A 21,780-nucleotide genomic window follows, 5' to 3' on the forward strand; every position below is an offset into this window, starting at 1 on the left:
TATATATATATATATGTATATATGTATATATATATATATATATATGTATATATATATGTATATATGTATGTATATGTGTATATATACATATATATATGTATGTATGTATAAATATAAAAAGAGTCAGGTACAGCCCTAGTAAATCCGTGGGTTACTTAAATCCTGCATGGGAATGACGGACTCCGCCACTAACAATAAAGAGTACTATATAGAGGGGTAGCTACAGAATGGACACTAAATGGCTATTGTTTTTTTTGTTTTGTTTTTTAAGTATGACACCATCCCCTTGTCTGCTACATCTTTCTGTGTTGGAAGGCTGTGCAGTGATCCGTTTGATGCACTGCAGCCAGGAATAATACATTTTTTTGTGGCCAGTTTTTAGCAACATCGCTACATTCTCCTGCTTCGCTCTTTTCTCGCAATAATGCACCTGACTGGGGGTGTGGCTATGCACCTTTGTATCTGGACAACAATTTTTTATCCCCTATCCATCTAATTTTAGGGAGGCTAGAGTAATAGCAGAAGGAAGCAGTTTCACATTTTCGCAGGTTTTATTTTACACCTTCAAGTTTATAACAAACTTAAAACACAATCGAAACGCATGTTCATGATACAGGATCTTTTGAGGACATGGAACTTTCAGATGAGTTGTGCCCCAAAAACAATGTTAAAGATTACACCTTAATTAGATACAAAAATTGTGCACAATTGATAATGCAAATTTGTGTGACACCTTCTATTATTGATATTTTATTTATTTATTTATTTTTTTACTGTTTGTGCAGATTATAATAGATTGTGAGTTAGGTAGGATTCTACAGCTCCACTACAATGCAGCAATGTTGGTTTCAACTTTAACGAGCTGGTTGAGCAGAGAAGGAGCACAGCCTTTGCACTGGAGATGGGAGCTGTGCTTTATTTTCAGAGAGGCAGCACTGATCCACAGGCTTCTCTGATAAACTTGATAAATATGGGCTCAAATCTGAACCCATTCCTTCCTCAGAAAGATTGCCTCCCAGTGTGAACAGAGCACAGGGATAAGAGACTTTCACATCTTTTGTAAAGGGTTTCCTTCCATTGGTCATGAGCTACCACGGAGTTTTCTGTGTTATGCTAAGCTGAAAGCATGGCATCCATTATTGATGATTCATGTAGGGCATTGTCTTGACAGCTCTGTCCTTGTTCCAGTGGTGTGTAGAAACATAATCTTTCCCATCTTGATTTTTCCTTTTTTTACGATGACCAAAGTTAAACAGTTTTTGGTTACAAACAACACGTCTGTCCAGAGACATGTGGCTGCATTAATATTGATGTTGTGTCATATGGAAAATCCTGTACGTCGTGTTTACAAATGCAGGGAATTCCTGATCTCAAACAAAGACTTGTGTAAGCCACCATATGTCTGACGCAGACACTTGTCTTAGGCTTGACATTTCATTGCACTTTCAGACCCACGCTGAGAGTCATACCGTACTCTGTGATTCATGTTGCACCTGCTTTCCTGATCAACAACATGTGTACACATCCATGCACGCAGACTTCCTCTGGTACCCCTCCCTGCGCGATCCACAACAGCAGGAAGCGTCATGGGAGGCCGAGGTAAAGAGAAGGTGAAGGATGAAGGAGGGGAGGATTGTCAGGGCTGAGGGTGGGGGAGGACATGGGGATCATGTCGCGACACCAAGGGGAGTGTGCAAGAGAGATAAAAAGGGGATGAACATGATCAGAAGGGATAAAGCCTGGTAGAGTCCTAGGCGATATCTCCCTCAGTCAGACAAGGCATGCTCACATGTGCACGCATCACATGCACGTAACTCAGAGGTGACACTTTTCTCCTCCTGTACCTTAAATCCTTTCTCCTCATCTTTTCTTGCAACTCGCTGCCACTGCGTTCTTTGTAGTAAATGCAACAGCCCCTGCAAAAGCCAAGTCAGACACATTAATAAGTCTACAATGCGTAGCATGCAATGGGTCATAAATATTACAGCAGGCTTGTGAGAATAGAGATCAGTGACTTTTATAGGAGCCTGGCTGACATAGCCTTTTAGAACATCCTCCTCTTTCCTCAGGGTATCTGTTTATCTTCAGGGCATCTGTTTATATCTGAGAATTACTTGTTTTTGTGTATCGCTTCGCAACTCCTCAAGTTCTCTTCTTTACAGTGCAGTGTATACCTCGGTGACTGTCTTTCATTTGGCTGATTTTTCTTGACATTTCTGTTGTCTGTAATTTGTTCCAAGTGAAGTGTATAACACCTGCCTTTTCTGTGTTCTTCTTTCAGTTGAGTTTGACGACTGTGCAGGGAACGAAGATGTGAAGTTTGAGGTGTCGGACCCCAGATTCCACGTGGACGGAGATCTGAATCTGGTTCCTCAGCGAGATGTCCTGTACAGCCGGCCAGTCCTGTTTATCCACGGGCTCAGTGCACGTGCAGATGACACGGCACAAGTGGAAGTCACTGGACTGCCGGTCCAGTCGCCGCACACTCTCAGGGTTAGTACAGTAGACTGCTGCTGCTTGTGTGTGTGTGTGTGTGTGTGTGTGTGTGTGTGTTATCAGTGTCTTTGTTTATGCTTCATCAAAATTTAAAAGGTTATGCTTCATTAAAGACTGAAAAGGTTACCGTAATGTAGTATAACCAGACATAATGTAGCGGTGATTAAATAACAATGCCCCTGGGTAAATGAGAGGCTCCGTGAGCTGCTTTTTAGTTTGATATTTTGCGAAATATTCTTATTTGCTTTCTTGCCAAGATGACCAGAGATGATTTAGATGACAAGGTTGGTGGCACTCTCATGCCTGTACTGCAAATCTACAGTCAGCAGCAAGTTAGCTTAGCACAAACACCGGGGACAGAAGGAAACAGCTAGCATGGCTCCCTCAAAAGGTAACAAAATCTGCCCACCAGCACATCTAAAACTGACTAATTAACACATTATATCTTGTTTGTTTGATCCGTACACAAAAAAAGTGTAAACATGACACATTGCAGTGTTGCGGGGGGTTGTGTGCTGCACTATACCTCAGCCAGGGAAAGTAACTTCTTGGAGTCGTTGTCTGGCAAACTAATGGTGACAACCAACTCAGGGAAGTTACTGTGCCGAGCCAAGCAAGAGTTTGGCAGTCTGGCTTGTGATAATGTGTCATTTTAACACATTGGTTTCTGTGCAGATTAAACAAATATTTAATTAGGGACCTTTAGAAGAGTTGGTAGGTGTTTCTTTTTTCTTGGACAAAGCTTGATTCTCCATTTTATTCCGTGTATTGATGCTTTGCGCTAAACTAATAGGCTGCAGGTGGTTGCTGTAGAGAAGACTCCGACAGTGCAGTCGTTAAGGAGCTAATTATTACCACTATAATAACTTTAGCCCAGGCAGGCAAAAGAAATCCCCTGTGTCGCAGCCGACACTCCCCTCAATCGGTGGCTGTGAAAGAACCTCACCCAAGTAAACATCACCTACAGCACTGTGTGCACTGATGACAAAAAGAGGAGTTAACTGTTGTAGAGACTGTAATGTCATTGTGATGTTTGTTTTAGTCCTTATTGGCTGTTCCTGTCAGTTACCTGGTGGTTAACTATGCTTATATAAGCTATGGCTAGAAAGCCTTGTGAAAGGGCAGGTGCATTATTTTTATACCTCTGTGCCATCGACAGCGGTGGCCAGAGGCATTATGTTTTCAGAATTCAATATCTCAAGAATGCCTCAAGGGATTTTTTTCCAATTTGGCACAAATGTTCACTAGGACTCAAAAAAGAACTGAATGGATTTTGATGGTCAAAGGTCAAGGTCACTGTGCTCTCACAAGATATGTTTTTGTGAGATCACAGTGACCTTGGTCAAAGGTCAAGGTCACTGTGATCTCATAAAATATGTTTTGGCCATAACTCAGGAATTCCTATGCTAATTCTGACAAAATTTCACACAAATAGTAGGATAATAATAGGATAAACACTTCGTGACACTTTGTATCCACAAGGTCAAAAGTCAGCTTCACTATGACATCATTATGTTCTTCAAGTACTTTTCTGGATATTACTCAGTGTCATAACTCAGGCGCAGGAGGAGAGATATTTTGTCAAATGCTGAATTGGTGACACTAATCTTGGGTGCCCACCTAGAAACTGGGCTCATTGCAGAGATCTTCTGTGCTGCCGGGTTAAGGATGTGTGTGTGAAGATTCCATGTTTTCACAGACATGGGTGTAAAGTGTAAGTACAACTTGACAGGTTCGCAAAGGCATACACCTGTGAGGCGGTAATTCTGATTTCTTTTTAGGGCTAGTTACACCATTGTGTCGCCCCCAGTAGTGTTCCTTATGTATTTAAATCTGATCAATCAAATTTGGGTCAAAATTCATATGTTTTAGCATTGAAATGCTTTTTTCCCAAGCCCTCCTGAAAACATTTTTCCACGTGACCTAATGTTGGTTTCTGCATAATGACTTTGCTTCATATAAACCCTCAGGCCTGTGATTCCCTGTGACAGAGCCAAATCTTTAAGAATTTTGAGTTATCGAGATTCCAAATTCCTTTGACCCTTTAAGCGGCAATGCAGCACTGTGTGCACCACATTAGTTTGGATCTGAAAGTCAAACTGTAACACAAACAAACTAACTGATCGAGGCAGCGGTAGACCATCAACTCACTTCTTCTGCCAGTTAAAATTTCTCCTTTTAATTCATGGAGTCTGGTGCCTTTGAAAAGAGCAATATAACAGCTTCAGTTTCCTGTTGGAAAGGGCTGTTTAATAGCAAGGTAAAGCAGTGAAAATATTACGCTGCCTATGAGTGAGTACCTCATACAAACCCACTTCAAAAAATCAGAACTAACACTTTCAGTCATTATTATTATCATCAGCAATTGCTGCTTTAAACTACATCACTGCTTTTTGCTAACAGCTGAGTGGGCGTTTCAATTTTAAAAAATCCAGAAAATAACGCAGATGGACCGACCCTTTAAGTTTTAGTAATGAGGCTGTGTGGAGGTTACTAGTCCTTATGTTACACACCCAGTATTTTGGATGGGAGATTTATTCAGCTTGTGTGCAGTTTCACCCAGTGTTAATTACCGAGTTAGCTCCTTTAGCCTTTTTGCTAATTCAGTTATTATTTGGGCTGTATTTCTTGTTTATCACATCGGTAATGAGGATTATTCTCCAGTCTTTAGGACACACACACACACACACACACACACACACGCACACACCACCACTTTCACGCCCGTGTTGTGGAAGAAGGATAAATAAGATTTAAAGACTGTAAGCAATTTGTGCTCATGTGCCTGACTCCTTAAGCCTTCAGCAAAGTCTTACAAGCCCATGTTCAGTCTCCGTGTCCTGACCCCACCCATATTGGCGAAAAACTTCCCAAGCTATTTAAATTCTCCCATACAGTTGCTCCAAAATTCATATACAGACATGAGAGTGGTGTCAATCTCTGCAAGAAGTTAAGTTCTCAACATGTCAAACTATTCCTTTAAATGTTAAGACAAGATGGTTAGTTTAGCTTGATGATGTAAACATAGACACCAGGCTTAATTCACAAAACAATCATACATTAGTGGTTGTTACTGCAAATTAAAAACATTAGACGCCAAATTCATCAAATGTTCAGAGGCATCTGTTGTCAGTCTTCATGCACCTTTTGATAAATTCTAATTACTCATAAATATGTGGCATGCTCCTGCAACCTTAATTATCATCAATTAACATAATTGCACTACCTCAGAGATGCCATATTAGGCAGTTTGGGAAACACTCACATCCATAATCTTTTAAACCACATGGACATTTGAAGAAAGAAAAAAAAATAGCTTAAGTTACGCTGGTATTAAGGTAGTGCTCTGTGTAATTCAAAGAAAATCGTCTTCTATTTTAAAACAAGGCATTACAGCCTTAGTAAAAGATGACAGAGTAGTGGGAGAGCTCAGAGACGGTGATTGATGCGACATCACCAAAAAGAGCTATATAAGAATTTAAAAGAAAAGGTTTTGATTTACTAAAGAGGAACATGTGAAAGCTGCTTGAGGAGGCCAGGAGAACAGCTGCTGCTGCGCTCTGCCAAACCTATAAGCATATCATTGCCATCACTAGAGATATGTCAGTTTCTAGTGCTGTTGCAGATGGCAGCAACAACTGAGCCCAGCACTAAATCTGTCGGCAGGCTGATGGAGTTAATGTCCATTGATAGACAGTCTAGATTATTGATCCAGATTGCCCTCACTTGAAAATGTTTAGCCCTTGAAAAGGCTCTAAAGACTTTGGAATGTCCCACCAAAAGTGAAAGACTTGTAAAGCGTTTCACTGTGGGTTGCTCATATGCTTTACACATGCTCTGATTCAGTGTGGTGCAATACTTTCTTGAATTTAAGAATAACTAGAACCACATAAACTTGATGAATACCCAAATGTGGAGACATTTCTTGTGTTTTTAATCATTATTCATGCACGAGGTCACATGGAAGGAGGACGAAAAAAAACCCCAAACGCTTTCCTACAGGGCAACATAAACAGCTGTAATGCTTTTGCACCCGGGTTTGGCACATGAAGGATTATGCTGGCCAGTTCCAATTATATGGAAATTTGGCCAGTGAGCCTGCACCCCAACCCTGAGCTTTGTTTCTCTGCAAATGTGTCCTTTTGTTTGTGCAATCTACAGACATTTGTTTCCGTAGCCAGCAAATTGACTGCCATATAAAACTATGAATAAATATCATTGTCCCTCATTCATATCCTCTATATACCTCAATACCACCTCAGTTTAGTCCAAATACACTAAGTTGATTAGGAAACATTTCCAGGGGCTGCAGGTACAGTTGGTGTTTCCTTCATTCTCTCAGAGATCATCTGTCTTCCTGCTGCAGTGCTCAGAGTCCTGCTGCTACAATTCCTCCAGCCCAGAGCTTAATGAATGTCTCCATCCCTTTCGGCATGAAGTGGCTCTCATTTGTTTGCCTCTCACCATAGTTTATTTGGTTAGCTAGTCCATGGGTGTTACCTTGGCAAGTCATTGAGGATATAAGTGAATTAGTCTTTTGGCAAGTTATGTTTGGGAGGCGAAGTTCCTAGTGACAAATGTGCATGCATAGTCTTTCCTTTGTGCAAATGTGTGTGTGTCCATGGATCACTTTCACATGGCATGTATGTTCAAACTCTCTAATATGACCCACAGGAGCCTTTCCCTAAATTAGCAGCCCTACGGGTGGACAACAGAATACTGCACCTTGTATGTGACCGTTAATGTTTGAAACATGTGGTTAATGTTGTGAAATGGTTGCAGTTGCACCTAAAGTACTTTGTTAGATTTAGAAAAAAGATCACGGTTTGACCTAAAATAAGTATGTTTGTTGCTAAAGTAATGTAATGTGAAGTGTCTTACGTGACATTATTTCCTTTGAGTTTCTGATTTTTGATTGAACAAGACAGGACATTTGTAGACAGCACCTGATAGATCATTACCACTGGATAGCACTTTTTGAACTGCAAGCCTTTTTTTTCTCTGGACTGCCTCCACTGTCACTAGGTTAACCTGGTTAGTTTTTAGCCTGGTTGCTAGGCTAGCCAGCCACCTTTGCTAGGGATTTGGCCTGAAACAGCTAACTTTTCATCATGGCTGTGGACATTGTCAGCCAGCATGCTCACTGCTGCAAGCTGACATCAGACGTCTGAAGCAGGATCTAAAGGACAAGGATGAGCTAACCCTGAGGTTTTCCACCGTTGCTATTGCCCAAGCTAAACATCTTACTGCGTGGGTATCCTCCCGCCACGGTAACAGAGACACCAGCCCGTCCACTGGGTGCTCAGTCTCTGTCATGTACAATGATACCACCCTTGAACTGGTTCTGCATTGATCAGAGGGGAGCCGATCCTTTCAACTGACATCCTGGCTTTGAGTGAACATATGTGGGCCATTCTTTGGACTAAACACAAGTCCCAAGCCTGCTCCACTCCCTGTAACTCAGAGTTGTGGGTCCTGGTCAAGAGTAGCAAATGATGTGCTACATACTCTCTCTGACCACACGCATTTGATGCCCTTCAGCTAAGCAATACATTTCAGTGAAGCCACAGTTGGGCAACCATCCATCCTCTGCCCAGGCCTCCACTCCCAAGCCGGTTGCTCCTTTGCTGCCACCACAAACCAAGGTCTGAACCCACCGCCGCCATTAGTCAGCTTGACTCTTGGCACCCAACGCTGGACCGCTACTCATCGGGACCGCCCTGCCATCACTGGTTTGGACTGTCTCTCTTCTCCCCCTGCAGGAGGTCTGTGCTCTACCGAATCCACTGCTGCTACTGTTGCCTCCCTGGACGCTGGGGCTGCTGCTCTCCTGGGCAGCCTGTCCTTTGTCTTCTCCATGGCACGCACCTCACCTGCTGCCTGTCCAGCTACCCAGGTGGTCAGGCATACACATCTGGGCGCGGTGCCCACCCTAGTTGCTTGTTATCCGTGGTCCGAAATGTAGCGGTAAGAATTGGCTGATTTTTCTCCTACTGTGGTGCCTGCATTAAGGACATTACATCCGCCATTACATTTGATTCAAAAATACAACTCTGCCTCTGCAGTCGTTATCCATGCTGGCATGAATGACATTAACAACCAACAGTTGGACATCCCCGAAAAGGATTTTGTGTGCCTCGTGGACAGTCTGTTAAACACCGGGAGGCAGGTAATTATTTCCGGCCCCATCCCCCCTCCCCCTCATTTTGGTGATGTAAATTTCAGTCGCCTTCGCCAGCTCCATATCTGGTTAAAGGGTTACTGCAGGAACAGAGATATCCCTTTTGTGGACAGTTTTGCTGCCTTTTTAAATAGGCCACAGCTCTTTAAACCAGATGGCCCCCATCCTTCTCTAGGAGGCTCACGCCTCTTATCTACCAACACTGACCTGGCTTTGCACTCCTGTTAGAACTCTACCTCCTGTAGTGTGTCTACCACACGGTGCATCCCTGGGCTCATACAATATTCCTGTTAAGATTATGCCCAGACTGAATTTTCGCTACCGTAAGCATTATGTGTCTTAGACTGCTAGGTCAATAAAATTTGATTACAGTCTGTTGTAGTAATTCTAGTGCAGCTAAGCCCCTTATAAGACACATGCCCAGTCCATGTTGAATAAATCTTTTATTCTTAGTGATCTAATTACAAACCAAAACCTTGAGACTTGGCTCCACCCTGGGGAATGCTGCCCTCTGGTGGAGCTCTGCCCACCCAGTTATAATTTTCTGAATGTACCTAGGCTAACAGGTCGGGGTGTTGCAGTTTTGGCTCTTTTAACAGTTTTGAAATTGTAACCTTAAAATTATGTGTCATACCCCAATATGCTATGTTATGAATTTCCAGTTACTGATATCTCTGGTGCTTCAGTTTGAAAGAGTCATTATAGCTGGTGACTTTCACATCCATATCAACAATCCCAATGCAGATGATTTCGTGTCTGACCCCAAATATCATTGTTGATGTCCCTTAGTGCCTTTTACAATAACCCAGAAACGTGTTATCAACTCTCAATCTTTTATGAATAGTCTGCATACGTTTTCCAGCTACTTTCCTAGTTTGGCCAATTCCCCTCCTCCCCTAACTGAAATTAACAACCAAGTTAATTGGCTCAATTGGCTTGGTTAATTGGCTTCACTTTCAGGGCTGTCCCAGTTATTAACAGAGCCCCTTGGATCACTGACTACACCAGACAACAAAGAAGGGAATTTAGGCAGACCGAACATAGGTGGAAAAAAGTCCACTATCTCCATATGAAGGAGCTATTGCTTTAACTGAACATGATTATTAAAGATGCACGAGCTGCCTACTTCTCTGGCTTGATTAATAGTAAAAAGCATGACCCAAGGTTTCTGTTTAGCACTGTTAACACACTCGTAAATCCCTTTCCTCCTGCCATTTCTGCATCGTTCGATGACTGTGAAAAAAATTATCTTTCTTTTGTTGGCAAGATTGATGGACTGAAGTCAAACTTTCAGCTGCCTGTTTTATCCCCTGCTCCATTCAGCAGTCCTAATTTATTGCCTGAATTTGCTCTGAACTCCTTACAGACCCTTGAACACTGTAGCTAATATGCATCCCTCCTCTAGTCCCTGTGATACAGCCCTCAAAAAAATTTCAAAATCCATCCTTCCTGTCTTAGGTCCCAGCCTGCTCTCTATCATTAACTTCTCTCTCACATCTGGGTCTGTATCTGACAATTTCAAAACTGCCAGGGTTCAGCCACTTCTCAAAAAGCCCTCTCTCAACCTAGCACAGCTAGAGAAATATAGACTCATCTCTAAACTACCCTTTTTATCAAAAACCCTTGAAAAAATTGTTAAGGACCAACACCTGAAGTTGGCTGAGGGTCATCAAATCTTTGATGAATTTCAATCCAGCTTTCGAAATAAGCACTGTCCTCAGACTGCATTACCGAGAGTGACCAACACAATTCCAATGCATGCAGACAAAGGTGAATATTCTGTCCTTAATCTGTTTGATTTAAGTATCTCCTCTGACACCACTGCCATTTAACTAGATAGGTTCCATAATTGCATTGGCATTTCAGGTACTGCTTTAAACTGGTTTCATTCTTATCTAGTAAACAGATATTTCAATGTTTGTATCAACAATCATGTATCCTCCTCAGCTCCTCTTGTGGAGTTAGTCCTTGGACCAATCCTCTTCTCATTGTACGTGCTTCCTCTGGGTCATTTGTTTGGCTATTTTCAAAGCGTGTTATATCACTGTTGTGCCAATTATACACAGATCTATTTCTCTGCTAAACCCAATAACCTGAATCATCTGTCCTCTCTCTATGATGTCTTAGCTGTCACTTAAGAATGGATCTCCTTTGGCTTCCTCCACTTGAACCCTAACAAAACATAAATTCCTTTAATTGATCCCAATCACTTTACCGCTGCAGGTGGTCAATTTGTTGGTCACTTCACCCAAATATTAAATCTATTGCTAAGAATCTTGGTACCACCTTTGACCCATATGACTTTTGACTATCATGTTGTTAAGTTTGTGCAGTCCTTTTTCCTTCAGCTCAGAAATATCGCAAAAATCAGATGTATGTTGTCTTCGAGAGCTCTTGAATTATTAATTCACACTTTAATTTTCTCATGTCTAGATTATTGCAACTCCCTTTACACGTGCCTCAGTCAAGCTGCTCTAAATCTTCTACAGTTGGTTCAAAATGCAGCTGCCAGGCTATTAACTAGAACGACCTGTCAGTCCCACATTACACCTGTTCTTGTAGCCCTCCACTGGCTCTCTGTAAAATTCAGAATAAATTACAAGATCTTGTTGATTACATATAAGGCACTGCACAACCTTGCCTCCAGTTAAATCTCTGATCTCCTTGTTCCTTATTGTACTTCTTGAACACTTCAGTCCTTAAACGTCGGCCTTTTATCCATCAGCCGCTCCAAATACAAAACAAAAAGTGATCATGCATTTGCTCTTTTAGCCCCAACACTCTGGAACAATCTTCCCCAGTGTATTAGATTTACTAAATCTTTGGACTGTTTAAGCATCAACTAAAAACCCACCTTTACAGGCAAGCCTTTCTGTAGAGCTTCCTCATGTGCACATAAATCATGTGACATACAGTGACATACTACACTACATTGTTAAAATAACTCTTCATTGACTTTTGGTTTCACATGGGACATGAACTCTGCTCTCCTGGATGAAAGTCCAATTGTCCCTTCCCTCCCACCCTGAGTAGACCTTGTTGCAGACGTTGCTTGACTTCAACCTTTGCTCCTGCAATAACTACTATGGCCACTAGAGGTTGCCACCTATAAAAACAACATATATGTAGGTCAAAATTTCTGCTTGTAAAATTGAGCTATGTGGTCGTGTTTTGGAGGAGGAGAGTCTTTTCTTGTCAGTACGAGAATAGGAGTTACTTTTTTTTTTTTTTTTTTTTTTTTGCTATGCGAGAGGTCAAGCTCTAGGTCTGTCCACCTCTTGGGTTCAGATATCGTTTCAACAGTTAGATAGATTTCCATGAAACTCAGTACGCACATTCATGGTCTTGGTGACTTTGACGATGCCCCTGACTTTTCCTCATGTCCTATCACAAGGTTGAAATTTCCAGTATCTGTGGGCTACTGTCTGTTATCTATTAGAATGCCATAAAATTTGGTCCACACATCCATGTTCCCCACAGGACGAATTGTAATAACTGTGGTGATCCTTAAATTTGCATTTAGTGTCTATGAGGTCAACATTTTGTCCAATGCTTTGTTTTATGACCAAATACCTGCAAAAAGAAACATTACCAGCATTCTGAGCTGCACTTTGCTTCAGGGCTAATTAGTAAATGCTAGAATCTGATATGCTAAATGGTAAACACTTCAACAGCTTAGCATCATTATGTTAACACTTGTAATGTGTTAGCATGCTGATGTTGGCGTTAAGCTCAATGCACTTCTGTGCCTACATTCAGCCTAACAGAGCTCCTGGCTACAGCCTATTGGTCTTGTCACAGTGTGTAGTTCAGCATAACTTAAAAACTAATTCTTATATATTTAATCAATACTCAAGCATTTAGATGTGTAGTTACTTACTGAAGAAGAACTGTGGTTTCTTATAGCTCAGGTCTTATTGTAGAAGCATTTGCCATCTTTTCTATAAGTTACAATAACAGCAAAGAAAGCAGACAATCAGACTGATTGTAAACAAGATTCAGTGTTATTATTACCAAGAAAAGATTGCCAGAACAATCAAATAAGACCTAGGTTGTTCTTCAGGATGAGGGACAACATGTTGCTATGTGACAAACAAAAAGCATTGACAGTTGGAACATACAGTACAGCACATTATTACCACAGTTTAAACCATTTTGTGTTTTACTTTTTGTCTTTCCTTAACTTTCTGCCTTAAGATTCCATCAAGCTACCCATCAGGGGAAGATGATTAAGTATTTTATCTTTCTGGTGGACAAATGCTTTAATGTCTCCGTCTATCCTGCAGTAGATTTACTTAACTGTTAATTGCAGAGCACACACAGTCACGAAGTGCATAAATTAGGCAAAGGGAAGGGAGAGAAACAAAGATTAAAAAAAAAAAAATTGTTGGAGGAGCCGGGCAGAGAGGAAGACATCCTAAATCTAATAGAATGATATGAGAGAGGAAGAGTCGTCTAGTGAGGCAGGGTGGTTAAAAGCTCTCATTATTTCACTATCAATTAATCTGCTGAAGCTCCTCGAGCTCTGGGACTCACATCATCAGAAAATCTATTGTCCCTTTTTCTGTCCATTTCCTGTAGCCCCCCCACACTCCCCCCCCACCTCACGCCTCTGCACCGTCTCAAGTGGCCCATCAAACACGAGTTCAGAGCTGCAGCAGCTTCTAAAGAATCTGTAACTAACTCATGGCATATTTAAAAGCTTGTTTCAATAAGCCAGGGGTTTGACTTGTGGAATGACTCTGCTGACAGCACTGACTGCACTGGGACTGCTGAGCTTTAAATCTCCAATCTGAGAGAGTACTCAAGGTAGTCGAGCTGCCTTGATGCCTCTTCCCTGTTTTCAATTATTGTACTACGGAGCAGGTTTCTCTTTGAAATTGTGTTTTGGTAATGAAATCTCTGTGTTATGCTCCTGTCAAAGTTAAATTCTGCATTTGCCCAAACCTCCCTTTGTTTCCGCCCTAACGCAGAGTGGAAACATTCCATGGTGAATTTACTGGCATAACTAATGTTATCGTGGCAGGAAATATTGGCTCGTGATAATTGATAAGTGCTGTGAGCGAAGGTGGAGAGAATCACTTTTTAATTCCTTTGCGCGAGCTGTTAGTTTTGCTGTAACACAGGCCCAGAGGGAGAGAGACAGCTGATGAATGATTCTTATTATGCGCAAAACTCTGGATTCAAAGAGTAATTTATTCCCTTTTTTTTTTTTTTTTTTTTCAATCGATCAATATATGAATTAATGGAAGAATGCATTTCAATTTAACAAATGCATGCTCCAAGATATGGAATTGTTTGTGTGTATTGTTCTGTGTTATTTTGGTTGCGTTGTGCAGAACAACAGCTATGCAGAACATTTTCTTACCTTCAGGGGCATTGACAGGCACCATTCAAATGTAACAACTGATAAGAGGCAAAATAATCTGAGTCCAAAAGCCTATTTATTTTGCTTTTGTTATGTTTCATGCATTTGCGGGCACTGAATGAAACGTAATATTGCATCCTGAGCAAAATCCTCATCCTGCAACAGCAAATAGATTTTCTTTAACCAAGCATTGAATGTTTAGTAAGGCTTTCTGGGGATGACTAAGACGTGACATCTTGCAACCACAGCACAACATCTCACATTGTACCTCACAACACAAATAATCTTCCTCTCTCTGTCTCCATCCCACTCACGCCATGGCTCTTTAGCTTGTTCTGTAGCTGTCATTTGTTAATTCTGTTTACTGCCTTTGTCTATTGTTTGTCGGTTTTTGCATCGGCTCCTCCATCTTTTGCTGAAATGGTTTAAATATATCTGCTAACTTACACATTTTTTCTAGCTTTCATGCGTGGGAGCAAGTTCTGGAGAGGAAACCAAAAGGCTTAACGTCATATTAACTTACAAGAGCAGCAAAACAAACCTTTACCTCTCAATTATTGATGTGCATTATTCAAAAACAGCTGTGCTAATTGTAACAATGCTTTGTCTCACATCAGATAAATACTAAAATCAGAGAGTACAAAAGGAAGCATATGAAATGGTATTTAGCAGTGAAGATGACAGTAAACTACATTTTGATAAGACCTTCTGCCTAATGGTGCTTTGATTATCATGATTGAAAAGGATAACCGAGCAGCCCATCATTTTTCAGCCAGTGATAATTTTTCAGAGAAGTAAAGCATCATTTTTACACTATTTCCAGGCCCAGCTCATCAATTAGTGCCACACTGTGTATTGCGGTCAGGCTCCAATTTGGCTTTTAGGAGCCTGTAGGGTCAAGAATATAAGTAGTATTGTTCAAATTTTGGAATAGATCCTAAAATTAGGTGACAAGTGAAGTAGAAGAGCTAAAATTAGATTATGAAAATGATGCTCAGGTCTCTTAGATTTAGTTAAAAGCCTCCCTTCTGGGTGCTGTACCAGCCGCAGATGAGAGAAACGTCTGACTGTGATGGAAGTCAAGGGAAACATGGATCATCACATGGATGACTTTTTCAGGTCAGCAGAGGATAACAAAGACATTATTTTAGAAATTGGTTTTAAGAGGAAGAAATGGAGAAGTTTCTTGATACTCAAAAGTGCTGCAATATTACACCAATGGTAACAGAAATGAGTATAAATACTGTACAGATTAAATGCCTCTCTACAGTGCTAATGGCTGATAAACTCAAAACACAAGTTGTCAAGACTTCGACACCCACACTGACATATTACAGATTTAGGATGTCCATTTAGGTTAATTGTGCTTTAGATAGCTGACACCCATATTGACTGATAGATAAACCAGTGGCAAAATGAGGTGATATACAAGAGGCCTTTTGGTGTGGCACTCCTTCCAGCACCGCACCATCCTTTTAAAGGTGGTGAAATTTTAATGGCTTTTAATGTAAATGTGTTTCCTTTTAATTTCTTTTTCTTGGCTTTGCCGACAGACAACCAGCTAGCCACCATAACATGTGGAAACCTAGTGCTCACCCTCCGGTTTCCACTGGTAAGCTAATGTTAGCCTTGACCACTCTGCACAGCGCACCGGCCAGGCCAGGTTGGCACTAGCTAGCTGGGCTGCAAAAAAACAGTTACACAATGTTAACTACTTTAGCACTATGCTTTCATACATTAATGCAGTAAGTCACCTGTCTGTCTCCTGCCAGACCCAGTTGGAGTGCAGTGCAGTAAACTGAAGAGCAGCAAAATTAACCTACAGGCCGACATGTGTTACCATTCAATAGTCTTCTCAGCGGTCAACCTCTGACATCCCTATCACAGATGTACATTTCTTTCATATACTAAGAACACTGTTAAGTTAAGTTGTTGCTGTATTGTTTTTTAACATGACATTGCATATAGCACTGTCTGAACCATGTAATATGAAAGCAATTTATAGCAATAAACAATTATTGTGCCCAGTGTTGGTGCAATTAGGTAAACGTACGTCTAATAGGTGCAGTTTTGCATTTTATAATGAGCCTGGTTTGAAACAGTTGTGTCTGGATTATTTTCCGTGCACTCTCCCCACTATCTGCAGGTGCGATTGTACACACACATATAATCACTTTGGCACAGTATTAATTAAATGAGCTAATTGAATATTTGAAATAACCATTAGTCATCAGTGTCTCACTGCATTCTGCTTGACTAAGATGAAAAGTGTTTATGCTTTGTTGATTATACTTTAACAGAGTGTGACACATTGTGCTGTCAACACCAAGCTGGCTCCAGGAAAGAGTCTTTCCCCACAGACCCCCATGTTAAAATGCCCAATGTCACAACAGAAATATAGATGTTTACAGCCTGGTACAAAAAAAGGTTTTGGTCTCCGTAGAAAATTCGTAGGGGAATTCTTTTTTTTTTTTATAACTCACCTGTTTACATTTTACTAAGGGTGTGGTCGCTTTAAGTGACAGGCTGTCTGTGAGGCGTTGCCACAGTCTATAGCCCCTTTAACACTTCCATAACGCTGTTATGCTGCCTTGTCATTCTGTACAAAACATATAAGTCTGGAATGGGATTACAGAGTTGTCTTGCCTTTAAACCGCCATTGGAGGTAGTAACAGCACCAAAACAAGGTCTGTATAAAAGGGACAGCTGGCAGGACGGGATCATGTTATGTCAACATGTTATGTGTGACCCACCGCAGGGGATTTAACCCTTGTGCATCCTTTAAAAAAAAGTTCCTCTGGTGTCATGATGCCACTATGTTTAAAAAAAAAAAAGTAATTATCAAAGTCTGGGATTTGTCAGTGATAAGGAATATGCAGTATTAAGGCCAAAACACACAGGCGGCGTCATATGACGGTGGCGTCATTGACGCGAGTCAAGTGCCGCCCCCAACACACACAAAAAGCGTCGCGCTGCGGGGCGTCAACTGGATTTCTATTGCACACTCCAGTTCGCTAGGCTGGGAAGTACAAAATAGCGCTTTTTCAAGGGCGGCGACGCTGGAAAAATAGGACAATAGCGTAAAGTGCCGCAGCGCGGCACGTCGACGCGCATCGAGCCGCCGGCGGTGTGGGTTTGTAAATAGAAAATAATGGGGGCGGCTGTTTTGACACACATCGTACGCCGCCGGTGTGTTTTGGCCTTTAGATTATAAATTCTAACCTGTGAACTTATGGTCCATGTAAAGTGTTCATCATTGCTTTTTATTACTAATATTTCCTGTAAAAGTTTTGACTCTCTAATAACCTATTATCTTATTTTGTTTTAGAAATAAAGCAAAACTACAAGATCACTTCCAGAGGAAATGAAAAATGGCCTGAGAACACTTGCTCTTATATGAAGGCACACGAGGACAGGGGTTGACAAGTGATAAATGGGTTACATGTCCCCTTCAGTTGCGATATCTGTCCCTATTTCCATACTGTAAATCGAGTTGGACAGCTGTTTGAACCATTTTAACATGAGAGGATGTTTTTCCAAGTTGTACTGAACGCACCATGAGTGGGCTGGCAAGGTCCACACTTTTCTACTTCTTTTCTGGGGAGGATGTGGTCTACTGTATGTTTGTACAAAAATGTACAGTAAAGCTAAAGCTAGCAAGAATCAGAAAACCCTGCACTCATTCTTTAAATCAAAACATGTACGTTGAGTCAGGCCTTTTTTGATAACAGCTGTCTGACATTAAATGATGCCAATTTAGCTCAGTTAAAAAGCATAGCCTACTACTAGCTAATGGTTACCTTGGAAAGATGTGGCATGCTAGATAGCTTTGTGCTAGTATTAGACCCACTGTCCCTAATTTGGACTCACTTTTTATTTGCATATATACATGTCAATATTTAGTAGTGGTGGTAATGAATAAATGCCATTGTTTAATATAAGGCAGGGTCATCATTTAGGATCTCCTAGAAGATCTTATATTTTATAATCTATTGAGTTTGAAGTGCACATGCAGGGAGCGAGGAATTGTGACTTTCCATCTCTTAAGCTGCAAACTCACTCACATACACACACCAATCTCCAACATCCATATCCACACACATACACCTCATTTTAGTTGCATACAGTTGCTACATTTGCCTGCAGTGCTTTATGATACAGCATCAGTGCCCCTAGTTGAAACCAAGAAAATACCATGTATTTGCCCCGTAGAGCAAACACAAGAAAATGGCTCAGTCTGGTGGGAATTGTAAAAACTACAAATTTGAAGCGAGGGCTCTAGATTGAAAGCATGATAAAATAGAATGCATGATTATATGTTGGCCATGGGATCAAAAATTGTGGGTTTCAGTGTACCTGCAGCATAACATCATTTCTATATCTGAAGCTGCATACATACATATGCACTAGGGATGGGTCACGATTTTCGAATTTCGAATAGTTGTTTTATTTTTGAAAAATCAATTTTTTATTGTGACTATTACTATTCGCCGTCTTATTTCCCCCCTTTATTTGACATGCAACTATTCGAAAAATTGTCGAATAGTTGCCATGATTTTCGAATAGCGTTTTTGTTTGTGCTGCCCATCCCTAATATGCACACACTACACACATACATACACATGCACACAAACCTATCTGACATCCATATCAACACACGCACTTCATGTTAGTTTTACTGCATTGGCCTGCAGTGCTCCAATATACAGCATCAGTGCCTCTAGTGGAAACCAGGAAAATGGCGTATATTTGCCCCAAAGGTCAAAACATGAGAAAGTGGCTCAATCTAATGAAAAATAGTAACAAAAATTTTGAAGCCAGGGCTCTAGATTGAAACTATGATATTGTAGAATGCATGACTTGGGATAAAATTCGGTGGGACCATTTTTGTCCTTAAGGGTGTAAGTGGGTGTTTCTTTGGCTACACAGTTTATTAATGACTTATTATCAGAGCTGAGGTTATTTATATGTGTATATATATATATATATATNATCAATGGATGACTCATGGTTGCTATGCCCAGTGTTTTTAATACAGTCGGTGGTCAACACCGACATTGAAGGACATGTTACAAGGAGAGTATGTAAATTTATTATGTAGTTTTATACATATATACTGCTGACTAATATAGATGAGCTTAGCTGTGTATTAGGACTGATTGATTGCATGACCTGGCTGCATATCCAAGAGTTTATTCCACACTGAATAGCTGTCCATCCCTGTCACCAGTGGCCGATGCTGGCCTTGATATTATCCATTTCTCACCATGTCTCCCACACATTGTCAGGAATGAGTAATGACACTTCTCAATATAGCATTGAGAGTGAAAATGGCAGAATGGACAAGGACGTGACTTTACTGCCACAGTAACTCTGCGCTCAGATGACAATGACAAAAGCTCCATCTTTCTCTCCCTCGCACATGCAGGGACACACACACACAACTATACACATATTTACTGTACTGTAGTAGAGTAAATATGCATGTAAAAGCTATAAATGCTACACGTGTCCTCCAGTCTGGTTGGTCAAATGTATTCAGATCTTCTCAACAAGACTTTCTATCTTGCCATGACACTTTCAACTCAGTACACTGAAATGCCCTAATGATCATTTGAGAGACAGAGAGAGAAGCAAATGTATTAAGGCTGGATCAGGGTTGATGGTGCGGCAGTAATTTATGAACAGGACACATTAAAGATTCATGGCTTCCTCCTCTTATGGTGTCACCGAGCTGTACGAACACTATTCATCACACATGCAGACTGCGGAGAGAAAAAGTGTGAAGAGCAGCTATTGCTAAGTGTGAGAAAAGAAAGAGGTAAAGCTGCAATGTGGCAGGTAAAAAGGTGCAAGTATGGAAAGTAGAGCTGCAAGTTGCCTTTTTCTAAGATACCCCGGGACGAGCCATCCTCTACGAACAAGACAAATGTCTCTGTGTCCAACTGAACACACCTGTCAGTGCGTCTCGCTCTTTTGATCCACCTGCAGAACATTGATAGGTTTTCAAGTGCTATCACTCCCTTTCCATATCCGCTATATCGCAGCTCAGTGAAGACGTGGATTTGACGGCATGATCTGTCACAGCCCTAACCCCTGTCACCAGTCCCCACATTCAGCCACTAAAATTACCTCATGGTGCCTGTTTGCCTCCCAGCTCTTCTTCCCCTCCTTCACAAATATCACACAGCTGAGACCTGTGCATGATGGGATTGATGCACTCATCCCCTGGCTCCAGACTCAGGCCGGATTTTTTACAGGCAGTGCTTAAAAGTCCATCACCCTCATGCGAACTGGTCGCATACATGTACACACACCACTGCCTGTGCTCTTTAGACACAAAATAGGTCCTATAATCTCTCACAGCTTTGTGCAGCGTTCTGTTTAACCGCTTCAGGTCCAGTTTCAGATTTCTGTCTTTGACATTTGGAAGGTCATCCGCCAGTGGGTCTGATAAGAGTGGCCATTTCAGAGACTGCTCGGTGTGTCTTTGGTTTGTTCTGGTCGGGTTGTGTTTATGATTACTGTGTCATTGTGTTCTCTCTGACCTTTGTAGCTAGGAGGGGGGTGGTGGGTGAGACGGTTAGTGGTGTGAGTGTTTGCCGTTGCCCTCTCTGTCTGAGTGTCGGCACTGTACTGTAAACAAATGGCTCCGTTTTTTTCCCTCTTACCTGTTCTCTTTCCGTCATTCTGACAGGGTGAGAGTGGTGCCAGAGTCCCTGTCAGCCAAGAACAGGAGTGTGAACAGTAAACACGCAAACAATCCCCTGCATACACACACACACACACACACGCACAACCACAGCCCTGTGCAGTGCACATCGTCAATAAAGGGTTGTACAGTAGGCTATAAAAGATGAAGGACAAAAGAGACTATTTGCATTGCAAATGAAACCACAGAAACCTCAGGTCGGTATTTTCCCTTTCATATTGAAACTGTGTTGTCATCCTATCCAGGGCTCAACGACTGGGCTTGTTTCTGTGTTGTTTCTTTCACTCACATTGTTCTGTCATTTTGCTCAACATTTAGGCAGTGATTGCCTTTGCGTAGACAATGGACTGTGGTCACATGGGGCTGATTAGATTAGTGTGAGGAAGGTTCACTAAGGTCCAACTGAAATCACATCTAGTTATCTCTTTACTGTCAAAAATACAGTCAAAGTGATATTTTTCTTTTTTGGTATAGTGTTTTTTATCATCAAGGAAGAAAAAGGTCTTTCGGAAAATAACAGAAAATGCTCTTTTTCAGCAAAGCCCCCTGGAGGATCATTTCAATGTCGAAGCCCTGGCAGTGGGAAGAAAGACAAAATAAACAAGCTCACACAGAAGAACTGGCTAAATCATTGGTATACGATGTGTGGTAATGAATGGTGAGGCAGTATTTTGCTTATTACTATTCTGAATGGTCATAGTAATGAGAGGGTCTCAGGAGGATAAATATTTTGGTATTTTTCTGGATTCAAAAGTTATATTTAAATTTGACACTGACACTTGTCAACGAGCTATGACAATTTTTTTTTTTTATATTTGCACAGAAATAGAGTTAATATTCCTGTGCTCAGTAGTAGTGCATAATTGAAGCCATTTTCTTCTCTGTTTTGGATTACCGTGATGTTCTCTATAGACACACCTCTGCTTCTTAAACCCCAGACTCTGTTTATCACTCTGCCCTAGGATGTATTACCGGTAACCATTACTCTACTCATCGTTGCATCTTGTGTGAAAAGGTTGAGCA

At 41.2% G+C, this 21,780-nt stretch overlaps 1 protein-coding gene across 1 annotated transcript in view; it reads left to right on the top strand.

Moving 5' to 3' along the window:
- The window catches only part of cdh13 (cadherin 13, H-cadherin (heart)), a 456,544-nt gene that overhangs the window by 159,239 nt on the left and 275,525 nt on the right, over positions 1–21,780 (top strand). The window contains exon 3 of the mRNA XM_050074237.1: positions 2,282–2,493. Coding sequence (XP_049930194.1) covers positions 2,282–2,493 — 212 coding nt within the window. The remainder of the gene's footprint in view (positions 1–2,281; positions 2,494–21,780) is intronic.

This window comes from Epinephelus moara, chromosome 20 (genome assembly GCF_006386435.1).
Source record: "Epinephelus moara isolate mb chromosome 20, YSFRI_EMoa_1.0, whole genome shotgun sequence".
Lineage (NCBI taxonomy): Eukaryota > Metazoa > Chordata > Actinopteri > Perciformes > Serranidae > Epinephelus > Epinephelus moara.